At 38.8% G+C, this 18403-nt stretch overlaps 2 protein-coding genes across 6 annotated transcripts in view; both read right to left on the reverse strand.

Moving 5' to 3' along the window:
- Positions 1-208: 208 nt before the first annotated feature.
- Positions 209-12875, reverse strand: LOC307145381 (NLR family CARD domain-containing protein 3-like). Its single transcript, XM_079848460.1, has 11 exons — positions 12776-12875; positions 12459-12576; positions 8755-8899; positions 8437-8547; positions 6413-6517; positions 6258-6321; positions 5954-6158; positions 4071-5865; positions 3824-3997; positions 3568-3735; positions 209-1495 (listed from the first exon to the last, which is right to left on the reverse strand). Exons 3-11 carry the CDS (start codon positions 8859-8861, stop codon positions 1318-1320), a joined length of 2907 nt encoding a protein of 968 aa, XP_079704586.1. The 5' UTR covers positions 8862-8899; positions 12459-12576; positions 12776-12875; the 3' UTR covers positions 209-1317.
- A 426-nt stretch (positions 12876-13301) lies between these two features.
- Positions 13302-18403, reverse strand: part of cpeb2 (cytoplasmic polyadenylation element binding protein 2) — a 38807-nt gene continuing 33705 nt past the window's right edge. For 4 of the 5 annotated variants that reach the window (XM_079848472.1, XM_079848471.1, XM_079848470.1 and 1 more), the window contains one exon: positions 13302-17865. In XM_079848472.1, the coding sequence (XP_079704598.1) occupies positions 17638-17865 (228 nt within the window). In that variant the 3' untranslated portion in view covers positions 13302-17637. The remainder of the gene's footprint in view (positions 17866-18403) is intronic. The other variant, XR_013818947.1, reaches the window with a different exon arrangement.

An 18403-nucleotide genomic window follows, 5' to 3' on the forward strand; every position in this document is an offset into this window, starting at 1 on the left:
GTGAAACGTTCCAACCCAAAGCACTCCACAGATACAGCCTCACTGCCCGTTTGGCATCCTCACTTGTGAATTGGTTGTATGACATAAATGAACAATTTGGCATATCAAAAACGTTTGACCACTGTCTCAGTGACTATGCAATGCAATTTTTAGGGATGATTAGCATTCTATGATGGTTTCATGATTTTTTTTTTTTTTTTTTTTCTTTAAAAAGATGTAAAATCGAGTTGGGCATAATTTTAAACAACTGACCCAAGATATCAAATTTACAAAACCTTATGGTTATTATATGTTCTAAAGATATTCAAAAGAAGCATAAGTGCAATTTTGAGATGCTGTTTGCATTATAGGGTTACAGACTCTCCCTTACGAGAGTACCGATTTTAAAGGTTTGCTTCACCACTGGAAAAATGGGCTTTCAATAAAACTTGACTAGAAAACACCTGACTAGAGAAAACATGTTGCCATCCAAGGCCACTCCCACCATTCTGTTATGGATACGCTTGAAGAGTCAAATATCACCTCACTTTAGTAGGAAATACTTCATAGCAAACTTTTAGTCATTATGGTGTCGACTTGTTTTGTTCTCTGGTGCAAAAATTCAAAGAGTAAACATTCAGCGGGGGTGAAGACAGAAAATCTGTGTTTGTAGTCAACATTGGCAACATTGTTTACATGCACAACTTTTGTTTTAATCGGACTGAATTCATTTCGATTGACGAATCTGAATGTAGTGTTTACATGAACGCTAAACAAGTGATTGGGTTAATGTGCGTGTATATATGTCACAAGCTTCAAATCAGAACAAATTTTTCGACATGCGCACACTGCACAAATATACAGAGTTTCCTGCTGTTTGCGCACAATAACCATTCTCCTACATTGGTTCTTTATTTGTTTTAAACAGCAGACTTAATATTTATCCATTTCTGGTCATAATTTGGAGACAATGAACATATGAACCGTTGTTCCATACGTGCTGCTTATATTTATCATGCAGTAAAAATCGTCGTCTGTGGATGAGAATCCGAAACAAGAACTGGTGGGACATTGTCCTGCTCCACTTCACAGACGCTGAGGGAAAGGAGAATTTTATAATGACGGGACACTCATTTATATGAAACTTTATTCAACAGGAAGAATCGCCGTTGCATACAGGAAAAAAAAGCTGTTTCCATAGTGCTCCATTTTTACCACAATACTGTTTATACAAATGAACAAATACAACAGTTGACGACATACCTTCTGTTCCTGGCTCCTAAACAGTACAAAAACTTAAAAGAAAAGAAATTTTACAGAGATAATATTATAACACACCTACCTCAACTCTTCGATGTTACAGTTCGGGTTTGCAAGTAAACCAGAAAACAGCCCGACTCCCAAGTCCCAAAGTTTGTTATCACTCAGATCCAGTTTCTTAAGTTGGCATGGTTTTGAACTCAGAGCAGATGTGAGGAAAGCACAGGCCTCCTTTGTGATCCCACAGCTTGAAAGTCTGCAAGTGACATTGAAAAGCTCTTGAAAGATGCAAACATTAGTCAGGGGTCATCAACTCTTTCTACTAGTTCTTGTGGTTTTTAGCAATTTGGGTAGCCAAATAGTTAAGTGCTGCTTTGTGCCATGTTACCACTGGGTTGTAGTAATTCTGCATCATTTAGTGCACAAACAATTCGCTCCGTGCACAAAATGGCGACCGTTGACGTTTCGAACTTGAGTGTGTGGGCCAGTACTTCCGGTGAAAACTTCCGGTGATCTGACAGCGAGAGCGGGAGACTGCGAGAGCGAGAGACAACAGCGACCGAGGTCCATTACCACAGCGATATTTTTCACAATGAGTGTTTTTAGGATTCAAGAGAGGTGACTTGCCTTTCAGAGGGTGACAGCCTCAGCACTTCATCGCTGTGTGCCGTTATGTACCATGTCGTCACGTTATAACAGAGAAGTCAGCTTTCATGCATTCCCCGTTGACGCTGCGGTACGGGCTGAGTGGATACAGAAGATCCGGAGGGATGACTTCAACCCGACCAAATTTTTAAATGGATATCTTTTTCAGTGTATTTCACCTGTGCGTTTCTATGCTTTCTATTACTGCATTTATTTTGTGCAAGTGAGATGAAGACCATCTGTTTAATAAATCATTATCTGTCTGGTGTTTATGCAGCACATACAGTATTGTACTAAGTCTAAAATATACACAAACTTGCCCATATTAAATTGTTTGTGGTACCTATAGTTAAAAATGTAAATGTAAAATATGTGATAATATTGATCGAGCAATTGATGTAAGTAAGTAAAAAATATATGCGCAGAGAAAATAGTATTTATGGAGATAAATTGTAGGCAGCCTATCACAGGGCAAACATGTGAATGTTCACGGTGCATTTTATGCAAACAACTCTAATCGGAGTTATAACTCTATATTTACAGTAGTCATAATTGTTATTGCGTATATGTATGCAGCATGAGTCAAATACAATCTTCTGTTCGTGAACAGTTGTATTTCATTCATTAATCTGACTACGTACGTCATGTACGTACGTATTAATCTTCACGAAGAGTATTTGACTCATGCTGCATACACAATAACAATTATGCACAATTATGCCTACTGTAAATATAGAGTTATAACTACGATTAGAGTTGTTTGCATAAAATGCACCGTGAACATTCACATGTTTGCCCTGTGATAGGCTGCCTACAATTTATCTCCATAAATACTATTTTCTCTGCGCATATATTTTTACTTACTTGCATCAATTGCTCGATCAATATTATCATCACATATTTTACATTTACATTTTTAACTATAGGTACCACAAAAAAATTAATATCAGTTTGTGTATATTTTAGACTTAGTACAATACTGTATGTGCTGCATAAACACCAGACAGATAATGATTTATTAAACAGATGGTCTTCATCTCACTTGCACAAAATAAATGCAGTAATAGAAAGCATAGAAACGCACAGGTGAAATACACTGAAAAAGATATGCATTTAAAAATTTGGTCGGGTTGAAGTCATCCCTCCGGATCTTCTGTATCCACTCAGCCCGTACCGCAGCGTCAACGGGGAATGCATGAAAGCTGACTTCTCTGTTATAACGTGACGACATGGTACATAACGGCACACAGCGATGAAGTGCTGAGGCTGTCACCCTCTGAAAGGCAAGTCACCTCTCTTGAATCCTAAAAACACTCATTGTGAAAAATATCGCTGTGGTAATGGAACTCGGTCGCTGTTGTCTCTCGCTCTCGCAGTCTCCCGCTCTCGCTGTCAGATCACCGGAAGTTTTCACCGGAAGTACTGGCCCACACACTCAAGTTCGAAACGTCAACGGTCGCCATTTTGTGCACGGAGCGAATTGGTCTGCACTGCATGGTTTGGTTGGAAAGAGAAAATTTGTTACATTTTCCAACCCATTCAAAGACAAGTTTACTTCACGAAAGGATTACGGAAAGAGTGAATTTGGCCAAAGGATTTCGACCCCTGAACTAAGTTGTTAACTGCCATATCAATATTCATCAAAACGTCACTGAAAAAAATGTATAAATAAATAAAAAAGACCTGAGAGTCTCCAGCCCACAGTCAGGCAATAAACCCACAAGCCAGGTTGCGGCCTCATTTCCGATGTTATTGCAGCTCAGGTCCAGCTCCTTAAGATGTGATGGGTTTGACTTAAGAGCAGCAACAAGGGCTGAACAGCTGTCTCTTCTGAGTCCACAAAACTCCAATCTAGAAAAAAAATACAGGTTAGAGGGACAGCCATATACCAATTGTATTGATTTTTAATACTGTTAATAGAATAGAGGCATAAAAGTACTTTAGTGTCTCTAGTTTGCAATGTGGACTCCTCAGCCCAGAGCAGAGACTTTTCACCCCTCTGTCTTCAAGGTCATTGAAACTCAGGTCCAGTTCTCTCAGAACACTGGGATTGGACTCGAGAACAGAAGCCAGAGCTGGACAGCTTTTCTTCGTCAGTTTACACGAGGACAATCTAAGAATTATGAAATACATTTCTTAAAACGTGTTCAATACTGAACCTTTATTTAAAAGTCGATGACACTTACATGGCAGTCTGGCAGACTTTGACAACGGGATGAAGCTTCAAAAGACAATCATCTGATTTGAAGAATTTTCTCAAGTCAAAAATCTCCAGTCCCTCGTCACTGGTGAGCAGCACAAAGACCAGAGCCGACCACTGCGCATTTGAAAGCACCTCCATTGAAAGTCTTCCAGAGTGAAGGAAGGTTTGGATTTCCTTGACAAGAGAATGGTCGTTCAGTTCATTAAGGCAGTGGAATAGATTGATGGACCTCTCTGAGCTAAGACTTGTCCCGAGCTTATCCTTTATGTACTTGACTGTGTCCTCACTGCTGTGTTCGGTGTGTCCAATTTGTACTGAAAGGTGTCGAAACAAGGTCTCATTGCGCTCCTGTGAAAGGCCGAGGAGGAAGCGGAGGAAAAGGTCAAAGTGCCCATTCCTCGACTCTAGAGCCTGATTTACAGCACTCTTGTGTAGGTCAAACAGAGATGAATCCATGCAGAGCTTTCCGAAGTCTGTGTCTTGGAATGGTATATTGAATTCATCGCTGCTGGGCTTTTGAGTTGTAAACCATTGAAGGTGAACAAACAAAGCTGCAAGATACTCTTGGAAACTCAGATGCACGAAACAATAGACTTTCCTTTGGTATAAGCCAAACTCCTCTCTGAAGATCTGCGTGCACAGTCCTGAGTATAGTGAGGCATCCTTGACATCAATGCCACACTCTGCCAGGTCTTCTTCATAAAATATCACAAATCCTTTCCTCAATTGCTGGAAGGCCAATTTTCCAAGGGACAGAATGTTGTCTCTGGTCAAGTGTGGATCCGAGAGATCCCTGTACTTATCCTTCATCTGTAATGTCTGGAAAATCAGGAAGTGTGTGTACATTTCAGTCAGAGACTTGGGAATGTGGGAAATCTCTTTGTCACCGAACATTTTCTCTAGAACAGTGGCTGAAATCCAGCAGAACACTGGGATGTGACACATAATGTACAGACTTCTTGATGATTTGATGTGTGTGATGATTTGGTTGGCCAGACTCTGATCAGGTATTCTTTTCCTGAAATACTCTGCCTTCTGAGGATCATTGAACCCTCGGACTTCTGTGACCTGGTCGACACACTCGGGAGGGATCTGACTGGTTGCTGCTGGTCGAGAGGTGATCCAGATGAGAGCAGAAGGAAGCAGATTCCCCTTGATGAGGTTGGTCAACAGCACGTCCACTGAGACGGCTTCAGTTATATCAGAGCACCTTACGTTAGCCCTAAAATCAAGAGGTAGTCGACACTCATCCAAACCATCAAAGATGAATATGACTTTGTATTTCTCAAAGTTTGAAAGTTTGAATCCCTCAATTTCTCTGAAGAACAAATGAACAAGTTTCTCCAAAGTGTACTCTTCTTTGCCAATCAAATTAAGCTCCCGAAAAAGCAATGGGAACACGAAATGAACATCCTGATTGGCTTTTCCTTCCGCCCAGTCCAGAACAAACTTCTGCACAGAGACTGTTTTTCCGATTCCAGCAACTCCTTTAGTCAGCACAGTTCTGAGGGGTTTGTTTTGCCCAGGTAGGACTTTAAAGATGTCATTACATTTGATCTGTGTTTCCTGTGTCTCTGGTTTCCAGGATGTTGTCTCAATCTGCCTCACCTCATGCTCATTGTTGACCTCTCCACTCCCTCCTTCTGTGATGTAGAGCTCTGTGTAGATCTTCTTGAGTAGGGATGGATTTCCTTGCTTAGCAATACCTTCAAATACACACTGGCTCCTGTTCTTCAAACTGGATTTAAGCTTTTTCTGATATGCGTCAATCTGATGAACTAAATACAATAAGGAAGATAACAATCAAATTGTTTCTTTGTCTGTATTTAATGGATAACTATGTCCTACTCATATACACATACTAACATTTAAGTAGCTTGTCAAAGAGGCTTTGCTCCTTCATAGACTTCAATATGTGCAATGTGATTTTGACTGCTGCTTCTTTGGCTTCAAGACCATCTTCTTCTCCTTCTGGTTGACTCTCTGTACACTCAGTGAGATCAGAGTCCAAAACGCTGTTGATTTTTCTGAGCTCCTTCTTTACAAAAGTGATCACATTGCGTTGAAGTTGCTAAGGCAAAACGCACAAAAATATATTCAGACAATATTTTATACAATAATATACTGTTCTTTTGAATGTGAATGATGTAAATAATGAAAAAAGGCTAACCCTCAAAATAGCAGCCATTTGTGTCTTTCGGGGTGACTGAGTGTGCAATTCCACTGGCTGCTCTCTGCGAACAAAACAATGTATTCAACTTTTTGATTCAGAAAAATTATGATTGAATATTTATGACAAAAGAATACAAACAAGACCAGACATACAATACAGAATCAGCCATATGGAAATTAGTTGGTGGATCCATTGACCAGTTACTCTGAACGGACACACGGGTGTTGGCGGTCGAACCAATCCAGTCTGCTGGGAGACTTTGGCAGAACAAAACACAGTGATTTAATGGCTGAAAAACCTTTTTCATAAGTAAAGAGAAGAACGTCATCATACGTACATGGTGTGAAGGGAGCTCAAATGGTGGAGCATAGTGCAAACAACACTATGACTGAAAGTCGTTCTATTTAAAAGCATCTTGCAAATTCTTATTTTTCTGTCATTGAGTAATTATTACATGTTCTCTTGATCCGTGTTTCTTGGTTTTGATACATAGACTTGTGTATTTTCTGTTCCCCTTGTTCCAGTGTTTAACTTACTGTGTTTAATTCCTGTTTGCCTTTATTTCCGTAGCTGCCTTTTTTTGTTTCCATAGGGCGAATTCCAAACTGCTTTTTTGCACCCTTGAAGGGCATTTCAGGAAGGGGACGTCATTTGTAGTGCCGTTCCTAATGTAAGTGAACAACTGAATCCCTTCACAAAGGGCCCTTACACAAGTTTGTGAGCGAAAGAAATGTGCTATGGTCACTACAAGGAAGTAATTTAATCGTTTATGGTCATGTGACCCAGGGTGTCAAGTCCTGGCGGTTCATTTTAAATCTAGATATGGCGGGAGAGTTGGAGTTAATGTATAAACACAATAATTCACAGAATAAGTTGTTTTGTTGTGATACTGGCTATAATAACCCACTTCGTCATGCATTTCATATTAAGTTTAAAAAAAGTTTCATTGGTAAAAAACATTGTTTAATGCTTAGTGTGTTTAATGCTTAACTTATAATTTAAGAGCTGATCGGTAACACACACATGTAAAGCATATTTTAAAAGCTCCATTATAAATGTACATTTATTTGTATCATATTAAAAGCAATACTAAGATCTTCCTGTTATCACTGCCTAGCTTTGTAGTGGTAACATTCGAGGTGAAACTAATGAGGAAATGATGTGGTCTTTTATGAATTGCTCCCTTTGCCATGTGCGTTCCAAACGTCTTAATTTTGGCTACGTTCACACTGTCAGTCCAAATCCAATTATTTATGATTGTGATTTATTTGATTGGAATCTTATCTAAAATTATTGACTGTCCACACTGTATCGCAACCATTCAGATCCAATGTGTGTGTCCCATGCTGATGTGAGCGGCTTTATTCTGTTCTGTCATCTCCATTATATTGTCATTTTCTGCTCATCCGGCACTTTGCAACAACACAACCTTGTTTCTGCAGCGACTTTCAGCATACTTCCTATAACATTTACGTTTTACATGTGTGAGAAAGTCATATAAACCACGCAAAATCCAATCAGAGGGATCAGACTGAAACGCATTTCATGTGATTTTTAGCTGTTCACACTTGATAAATCTGATCGGATTTCCGATTTCCGATTGGAATTTGCCCATAGTTACCCTCATTAGTTTCCATAGTGATTAATTGTTCACACCTGTTCCTTGTTAGCCCCTTCCGTGTATGTATACCCATGTGTTTCAGTAGTTGTCTTTGCAACTTGTCTTGTTCCTTTAAAAATGTTCTTATTACTGGTTTGGATTATCTTTCATTTCTTTTGTTTGTGTTTTTGAATAAACTTTGCCGCACTTGGATCCACGCCTCTCCTTTTTCCTGTGCACAGTAACAGTAATATTTACATTATGTAAATATTACTCAGTGACAAAAATAAGAAAAATTTGAATTTGCAACAATAATGTAGGTTTAAAATCGAGTTACTATTAGAAAATATTACACTTCATCTGAACTGGATCTTCAAAATTTTCACCTACAACTAAAAATGAGCATCGACAATGGTGCTTTTGAATAACCATCTATATTTTCTGCTCTAAGTACAGACATTCAGCAAACTAAACTAGGAAAGAAATATTTTGAATGTTGGCTCATGATGAGAAAGTTGTCAGTCAAATCAGCAAGGCATGGCGCCGCTATAGTCTCACTGAGTAAATGTGTTTTACCTTGGATCTTCCTGCTGGAATTTAATTGGAGGATCCATTGACGCACCACTCTTCATAGAAACACAGCTAAGCACTGGAGATGCAACTCTCTTCTGCTGATGAACCTCAACACTAGAAAACACAAGTCAATACCAGGAACTGAATAAGGCTCATTTTAATAACTGTTCTAATCAAAATACTTTAGTATAAAGCAATCAAATTGACAAATTATATTAAAGACATGCTGAGAAGATGGAAAACATTATTCTTTTTCTTTCTAGTTGAAAATGCAGTAATAAGCAAGTACAAAAAAAAAAAAAAAAAAAAAAAACCCCTTACCTTTCGGATTCTTTGAACATGTGAGGTTCAGTAGGAGAGAAGCTGCCGTCAGCTTTGTCCTCATGGCTGGTTGTGACATTATCTTTGATTTCACTAGACTCACTCATGCTGCCGTTTTTCAGCCCACCTTACTCTGTCCTAAAGTCTACAGTGGCACAAGACACCCAAAGTGCTTTCTGTCAGTTGAGCATCAATTGCGCACTTCCTATATTTGCTTGCCTGAACCAGTATGTGTATGATTGCCACCAGTGTTCAAATTTTTAAATGTGTACGAGTTTTTGAAAAAAAATAAAAAAAATAAATTGGCTTCTATGTAGTGCATAAAGTACATAATAATAATACTACAATAATAAAATTACATTAGAACTTCCTAATCATGTCTAGTGCAGATGACTAGAATGACCAGGGGCCTGTACCATGAAGGTAGCTGAACAAACTCGGGGTTACAGGATAAGTTTTGAGTTGACAAAACCAAACCGATGCAATCAGGCTTTATTGGTACCATGATGCAGCTCATCAACTTTCTCTGTCAACTCAGGCTTTGATCCTCAAGCTATGATTACTCCACGCGCGCGTGCACATAAAAGAGTGACGTCGACACTGAACAACCAATCGCGGGTCGCGATTTTTCCGCGGATGAGCAAGAGATAATCATTCATAATTACGATGAATTTAAATATGTATTTCAAGCTCGAAACAATACGGTCTCTGCTGCCAAAGCAAGAGAAGACTGTTGGAGAAAGATTGCTGATTGTTAATGTGTAAGTTAAACAAATACGTTCTATATTTATGTAAAATGATGTATGTATGTGTAGCCTATACGTGTAATATAGCCTATAGCCTATTTTCATAATATATAAAAATGTGCATGTAGCCTACCGGTACTAAGAAAAATTAATATTCATTGATTTTTAGATGCAACCCCAACTCCAAATGTTCTTGGCAGCAGATAAAGACAAAATATAAAAAATATAATTCAAAGTGGTGAGTATTTACCACAACCTTTTATTATTTTTGTGAACATTTTATCACAAACACTTGTTTGCAGAAAACAGAAATAAAGAATTAAATTCAGAAAACCAGAATACACTGTGGCAGAGTAGTTGGCTCTGAGTAGGCAATAAGGGACGGCCGATTATGGATGGGATTACAGGTGCTGTACAATCTGACCCTGGTGCTGGCTCCTCTAAGCAAGTAACACTGGGTACGTGTGCAATACATTACTTCTTTTTTAAGTTTTAAATATGGCTGACTGTATGTTCTGCAGTAGAGGGAAATACAGTGTCGCTGTTGAAGCCAGCACACATACACACAGTCTCCAACACCGAGGTCAGTATGCAGCAGACAGAACACCAAACATAACCTGCTTTACAACAGTTATGCTTTACATTGGCCTATTTTTATTTATTAGGGTGGAGGAAATGATGAAGACACTCTGTCTGTGTGTTCTCAGACAGTTGCTGATGTGAATGCACTGGGCTTTTTATTATGGAAAACATTTGAATGTGTGGCATAAAGGGACTGGCCCTTACACATCTCTTTTATTGTAGGATTTTTCACAACCTGCCCCAGAAACTGAGGCCTCTACCTCAATGGGCTTCAGAAGAAATGTGTAAGGATTTAAAACCCTTGACATAAATTACAGTCAGTCCTGTGTTTGTAGGAAGTCAAGGAACTTTTTGTGATTTTGATGAGCCTCCAGAAAACTTGTAATGATCATGTTTGTGGTGGAATTATGTTTCAGGTGGAAACAGACTCATCCAGGGCCCTGTACAAAAGGAGACTCGAACTAGACTGCACACTAAAGGAGCTGACTGTGAGCTGAGGAGGCTCCAAACAAAATCAAACAGCTGGATAAAACTGATCTCAGTATGTATATATATATTAGTATAACTTATTTAACCAAGTAACACTTTAGTATGAATATTTATTAATGCAACTTTCTCTTGCTCTCTTTCTCCCTCCCATCCCACAAAACCAATAAAACTTTTATTAAGTGTAATATTGTATGGTGATTGCATCTACATCTGCACCAGCTGGGTGGTCAAGTGTGATCGGGTCAGTGTCATCGGGGAGAAGCTGGTTTTGTGGTGTTTCTCGCTCCTTTCTACTGGTGGCTATATTGTGCAGAATGGCACATGCAGCCACTATCTGTGATGCCCGCTCTGGTGACTCTTAAGCGCCGAACACAGTTGAAACTTGCCTTTAGGAGGCCAAAGGTCATCTCTATCTTCACTCTGGTTTTACTGACGGCAACATTGAAGCGGTGCTGTGGCCCTGTCTGAGGGTCATGAATCATGATAGGGGGTTATTGTGTAGGTTTTTCTAGCTCAGTTCAAATTAACAGTGTTTTGTACTGAACCAAATTTAACTTGCTTTCCTCAAAGTGCTGACACAACACAGACTCACGGAAAATTCGTGAGACAAGCACTGGAGCCAGGCCATTTGGCATCCAAACTTGATCATATATGTTCATGACCACAAGTCATCTGCAGACGAAATGTTTAGTAAATCATTGTTATATCTGTTAATGTTACTATTAATTTAAAGATTCATCTCACAGAAAATAATCATCTCACATATTCACATCATCTCTGAACATTATGGCTGTGATAGGACTTCCTATTAACATAATCTGCCTCATGTTCCCCTAGCAGTGGAGATTGGAGCAATAGACTGCATACATGCAATGACTTGGGAATCCTATCAAAAGATTAACAGAAGAAGAATAAAAAAAAAAATTCAAAATAATTCTTAACATGTATTATATTGTATACACTTGTGAAATTTGCTAAAAATATATATATATATATCAATATATCTTACTGGCAATTTTATAAAAGCCCTCTTTTATGGACATGCATGTCAATAAATGTCCGGGGAGCACTATTAATGAAACTTTTCATGTACTCCTGCAGAGCGAGGACCACCTTACGAATGGTTTGACAAACCGTGTTTTCCCATAGCTTCTGTGCGTCACCCACCGTGCAAGAATGTACCACTTGCAAAAAAAAAAAAAAAAAAAAAAACGCAACGCAATATTTGCGGAACAGTAAGTGCATGAATTCGACGTGTTAAATTCTTTATGCGGCTCAAGAGGTTCTCAAAGATAAGACATTCCTTCCGCGGAAAATCTGTATCTTTCATACAAGTAACTTTTAGGAAAGGCAAGGGGATTTTGTCTGGCTAAAAATTCTTTCTCTACGAAGTGCTCGTCAAACAATTTGCGCTGAGATGTCCACCGGATTTGGAAGAAAAGGTGAAGTCATTGCAACAGACACTTGGAATAAGTTACGTCACCTATATGTTTCTTTGCTCTCAGCTGATTGGTCAAACTTCAGTCTGAGATCTCGAATCCAGAACATAACCTGCCCCGGAGCAGGTTAGCCGTGCAGCGTAAGATACCATGGCAACGAACACAGATTAAAGCCGAGCTACTTTCATAGTACCTAAAACCCAGGGTTGGCGGAAACTAAACTGAAACATAGCTGGCTAGCCACCTAATCCGGCTTCATGGTACAGGCCCCAGACGTGTTTAATTCTCATTCTGGAATAAATGTTTTATTTATTTATTTGTTTTTCCAAATTATGAGACATAGAGAGGGTGATAGAGATTTTTTCTCTCTCCTTTTTCCTTCTTCCATTCAATTTGAACACTGAAGGAAACTGAATTTCACATGGCATTTTTAAAGAAGTAAATAAACCTGAATTTGATCTTCACGGTGATGGTCATCTTGGTTCGTATTCACTTGGCCATTCGACAGCTTCTGAAACGCCTTTTACAGAATTCCACATGACCGATTTGAATGGCCTTTACACCATCTTTAACACAAACACACAATTTCACAGAGTTCCCACAACTTTTCGACGAATGAATAACATGCCCTGTCATATTTTTACTCTTTTTAAGACGGGAAAAGCTTAATGCAAAACTATTATCTTCGCCATCGGGGAATCTGTTATATTATTTTACAGGTTCGGAGGGGAATTACAACTAAGTTATCTGCACAAGTGTAATTACCTTGTTTGTGTTTGTGCGTCGGATTAGCTGCGGATATACAGGCCTATACCTGTGAAAAAACGCTTTGACTGAAGTTTCGGTTTCTGTTCTCATTCTGAATGACATTATATGATTAATGGGCGGAGCCAGGCACAGTAACGTCAAATATATCAGGTCATTCATCAGAAGTTATGTTGTGAACTTGTCTTGGCCTATATACATGATATATATTGTATTGCAGGTAATTTTCAACTTACCAAGGCGGATAATATATTTTTAATTAATGAATTTACCATTGTTAAAAACAAAAACAAAAGAATCTCCCGGGTTGGACACAGTGTTTTGTCCTCCAGGGGGCGCCTAAGGGCTCGTGAATTCAATTCCTCTCGTGAGCTGCGTGTGGAAATCTTTACAAAACGACTTTATAAAAAGTGCTTTGTACAATAATCACAACCACTGCCATATTTCTTCCTAAATGTCAAACAACATGGCAAAAACCAGACCAAACCACAAATATTTCAGCCAAAGAATGCAGCTGAGACGTGGCTTGTGTCTGAACAGAATGGGTCTTTATTCAGGAAATCAAAGAAAAAGATTGTAATCAACACCCCATTTAAATACAAAACAAATCAAAAAATAAGGAACAACATGATATTCAGTTTGCATATCAAAGAGCCATTCAGTAATAATTACAGTCTGAACACTTCATAAACCACTTGTGTGAATCTATACACAAACTTGATTTAGAAACTAGAACATTAACATTATTACAAAGATTTTAGCTTTAAAAATAATCCAAATTGAAATAATATCTTAGCAGTTAGCATCATAAAATTATATATTCATATCTTTCCACATAAAAATACAAAATAATATTAATGACATATAATATGAAAAATTATCCCAAATATTTCGCTACTATTAGAGTAAAATAAAAAAACAAGAAACAAAAACAAACCAACAAACAAAAAAGAAATAGAAATATGCATGAAAAAGTTTCTCCTTTTGTTAGCAAAACACTATCCAAAATAACTACAATCATTTACATCAGTACAAAGATATCTGGATTTAAAAATAGTTGCAATGAAAAAAAGGGGTTTCATCTTTTCTGACAGTAAAAAATGACACTGTGAATCAGAAATTTGCAAAATATGCAATGAAAAAAATAAATCTGCATTTAAAAAGGTATACACTGCAATTCTCACTTTTTTTATACAAACATTAGAAACAGTATTGCACGTCACAACACAGATTCGAGGTTAGTAAGCCTTTCAAAATGTGTTATATTCAAGTTTCTGAGTATCAGTGAGGGGAGGGCTGATACCCCTCCATCTAACCAGGGAGAGTCTCAAGTGTTTTCCATGAACATAGTAGAACCCTCAATGCTTCCTTCCTTCAAATAAACTACACCACCAACTTAAATAGTAATCAAATCCATGTGTGCTAAGCAATAATACATAAATAGATTCATACACACACACGCACACACACACACAACTGCACGGATGAGGATGATGATTCAAGAAACAGCCTTTTGCGTGTGAACCTAACCATAAATACGTGGGCAAATCAAGTGACAGTCAGAGGTCTACAGAAATAGAAAAATACAATTTAAATCAAATAGTTATCTGTCTACAAAAATAGTCAAATAAATATGATTTTTTCAAAACGACAACAACGAAAACCCACACATTCACGTACGAAGCAACAGTGTTGAACACGGAAAAAGGACTGCGGGTTTAAGTTCCCAGAAACACCTTCGCTACTCACTCAGAGCGGATGACCATAATCTGGGTCCAGCGTTTTACACAAATACATCAAATAAGTTACTATGCAAAAATAAAGATATTTAAATTATCCAATAGACTTAAAATAGGTCGCAATTCTTCTAGAATGAAATAGTACACACATATACAAAAACAAAAAAAAGTGACGTGATTCAAAATAAAATAAAGACTGTTTTGCGTTCGACTCCAAACATCAGGGAAAGAGGGATTGGTTCTCTCAGAGGAGAAAGGAGAGGAGAGAAATCGAAAAAGGTAGTGCATCACGTGTCCTCCAGAGTCTGGGACACGCCAACAAATAAATATACACATATATACGCAATAAATAAAACACACTGTTGACACTTGAAAGGTTAAATCACATACACGACAGTACGACGAGGGCACTGAATTCTTCACCAAACCCGCCAACACAAGGATATATAGAGTGCAAAAAAGAACGACAGAAAGAACAGTACAGAAAGAACAGTACAGTACCAAACGGACGGCCGGTCCACTGCTTCTGTAGAGATTGTCCACAAGACTGACCCGATCGAACGCAGAGAATCACCTGATCGCTACACAAATACAATCGCCGTAACGTCTCTCTCCTCTCTTTTCTCCATGTCTGTTCTTCTAACCGATAGCTTTTGTATGGAAGCTTTTTCCGCCACGTAATAAACTATTTAAAAGATAATTGTGATGACTTATCTCACAATTCTGACTTAATTTTTTGCAATTGCAACTAGGCTATATCTTGCAATTCCGACTTTATATCTTGCAATTCCGACTTTATTTCTTGCAATTCTAGGAATTTTTTTCTTTTTTTTTTAATAATTCATAATTAGTTTATCCGGTGGCAACGGTGCCCTGGGAGGGTCGATTCTCAAGGAAGTTGAAGAAAAACTGCATTTAAACAAAACAGACCAGAACGAGCGCTAGCTACAGCGACAATGGGGGTCTACATAGACGAGAGATCGTGCCAAGAGTTAGAAAGTACCCTCATTTGTACAATTCTAGCTTGAAAGAATACAAAGATATTTACATGGGTTGTAACTCTAGCATGATAGATTGCGCAAAACTGCATGAGAAAGAGAGCGCACATGCAGGGCTCGTTGACAGAACTGTCACCGTCCCAATCGGACCAGTGCTGTGTCGTTAGCCTTGCTAATTTAAACATTCAAGCGCAAGAAGACATGAAAGATAACTCGCGCACACTGTGTGAGAAGTTTTGTCTGCACATCCGAAGCACGCTCTCAGAAAGCCACGTGAATACTGAATTAAGCTCTCTTTCACATCTTCTTGCGCTTGAACGGACAATTTCACCGAAAAAAAATCAAAATGTCCGTCTTGGGAGTATCCTAGTAAATTTCGACTTTATATCTCGCAATTGCGAGTTTATGTCGCGCAATTCAGAAAAAAAAAAAGTCAGAATTGCACAATGTAAAAAAAAGGTCAGATTTGTGAGATAACAAGTCGCAATTACCTATTTTATTCTGTAGCGGAAACAAGCTTCCATACTTTTTGTCCAGAGAATAAACTAGGAAACGCGGAGATAGGCTCCGCCCACACACAGACAACGAACGACCACAGGTACAATTCCTTCGCCAGTTCCTACCAACTACATCAGAGCTACCACAGAAAAAAGCTCTTGTCCTGCGCTCCAGCGACTACTGCAATACGAGGGGTGGAATTCAGGGGTGTTCAGGAAGGGCAAAGGTTAAATGTCGATCCTCTAGATCGTAGAGTTTAAATCGAACTGAAACCTCAATTCATAACTAGACTCACACTGCACGAAGACAAGACACGAAAACCACAGGACAGCACACCGTCTCTTGACTAATTATCGAGTTACAAAATGGCAGAACTCACTACTCTAAAAACTAACGTCAGTTCTCTCGTAATAAGTTCGTAAAGGAATCATCACAACAACGCATGCAAAGGTTTACGAAGAATTTTACACTGTTTTTTTTTTCCTTTCGTTATTAGTATTGATTATCTAAGAGTCTGACCTTTTTTTTTCCGCCTCATGCTACATAAATTCCTCTGTTTATCGTTAATATGCATCTTTTTTTTTCTTTCTTATATGTGCTGGTAACCTTTACACTGCATGCAAATGATGTACAGCCACAAACATGCACGAAAGATTTCACATTCTGTGTTTTCATGGCGCCGATCGGCCATGTCGTGCGAGAGGGAACGGACTGCATTTCTGTGTGCGACATCGCCAGTGACGTCACAATGGCATTTCATAGAACACCGACACTATCTATTCGTTACATCCTATATAGCAGCAAAGCTTCTTCTATAGCTTGTGATTAAATTGCAAGAGTAGAGCAACAACAAGCCAGATTAATATTCTGAGGTATTGTCTTTTCTTTTTTCTTTTTTTGCCAGTGGAAAATGGAAAGTCTCAGTAATTCATTATTGAATCATTCCTATTCCTGCTAAGAGCACATTGGAGTGAAAACAATGGGGAGGGGGGAAATATTACTCCTTTTTTTGTATTCGGCGGCAAACGTCTCGTTTTCAGGCCGCGCGTTTTGCTACCTTTGGTTCGAGATCCAGGGCAGGCATTAGAGATTACGTCATCAAGAGACAATTGCGCACTTTGCCCACTAGGGGGGGATTTAGCAGCAGACTGACACGCGACGGACAGAACGAATGAACAGAACGGACAGGCTGCCCCCCCAAGCGAAAAACATTCTCGTTTCTACTTTTTTTTTTAAATCTCACATATAAAAATAATTTGAAAAAACTACAAAAAATCAATCTCTTTTTTTTTTTCTTAATCTCCTTTTTAAAAAACACGAAGGTACCACAAAAAAACTCTGTTCCGAGCCTGAGATGTGCAGGGAGGGAGGGAGGAGAAAGAAGTGGTTTGGTGAAATAAACTGAGGCTTGTAGTGTTTCTGGCTGCTACAAAAGATAAAGATATATTTATATATTTATAGACATATATATATATTCTCTATATACTGTATACGGTTAATTACTCTACTGACAGCTTGGGTTCGGGGGTCAAATAAGCATCTTTTTTTTTTTTCTCCCCGTAGCAGACGCGATGTTTCCGCTTCGTCTTGCATGCTGCCGTTCCCGGCTCTCCAGGAACTCCCATCTTTAGTTCCAGCGGAAGTGGATCTGGCGGGGACGGTCGGCCCCCTCTTTGACCAGCGGCTTGTGAAACTCGCGTCCGGCGCGGGAGTGTATGTTCGCCCAGCAGAACTCGCAGTAATACTGAAGGCAGGTGACGTTGGCGCAAAAGAACGGGGCGAACTTCCCTCCGCAACGCGCTCCCTGGCACTCGTCACACAGCTGGTCGTCCAGCACGTACGGCTTCACCTCCACCTGTGTGAAAAACACGGTTGATTTCTCCTCTGATGAAGTGCAACAGCTGATGTAGTCATCAATAAACAGTGCTGTGATATAGTTAGTCTGGACTGTGAAATAATGATACGTTTATAGCCTTGAATTTCTCAAGATCAGTATATCATTCAAATGTTGTAATACTTTGAGGAAATAGGGAATTATGATTTCTAAAAATATGATTACATGTAGTTAATGCTGTATACCACAAGGCAATCCCTTGTGAAAATGAAGTGCTCTTAATTGTATCGATTGTGCATTTGTAGTGTGCTTCAAATCTTAAAAGTTGCAGAATAATGATATTGAATACACTTACATTACTATGTCTCCCTGTGGTGAAACTCCAGCTTTTAATGTAGTTTATATGTCTATGTGGGGTTTTTAATGTGCTTTAAGACAAACCATGTGCAAATTCATAAGTCGACACCATTGCTGAGTATTTCCTCCTTAAAACTGCAGTGAACCAAAGACAGTCTCAAAAACACACTTTGAAATCGCTGGTGTTTCTGACGTCACAAAC

The sequence above is a fragment of the Squalius cephalus genome, assembly GCF_949319135.1.
Source record: "Squalius cephalus genome assembly, chromosome: 18".
Taxonomy (NCBI): domain Eukaryota; kingdom Metazoa; phylum Chordata; class Actinopteri; order Cypriniformes; family Leuciscidae; genus Squalius; species Squalius cephalus.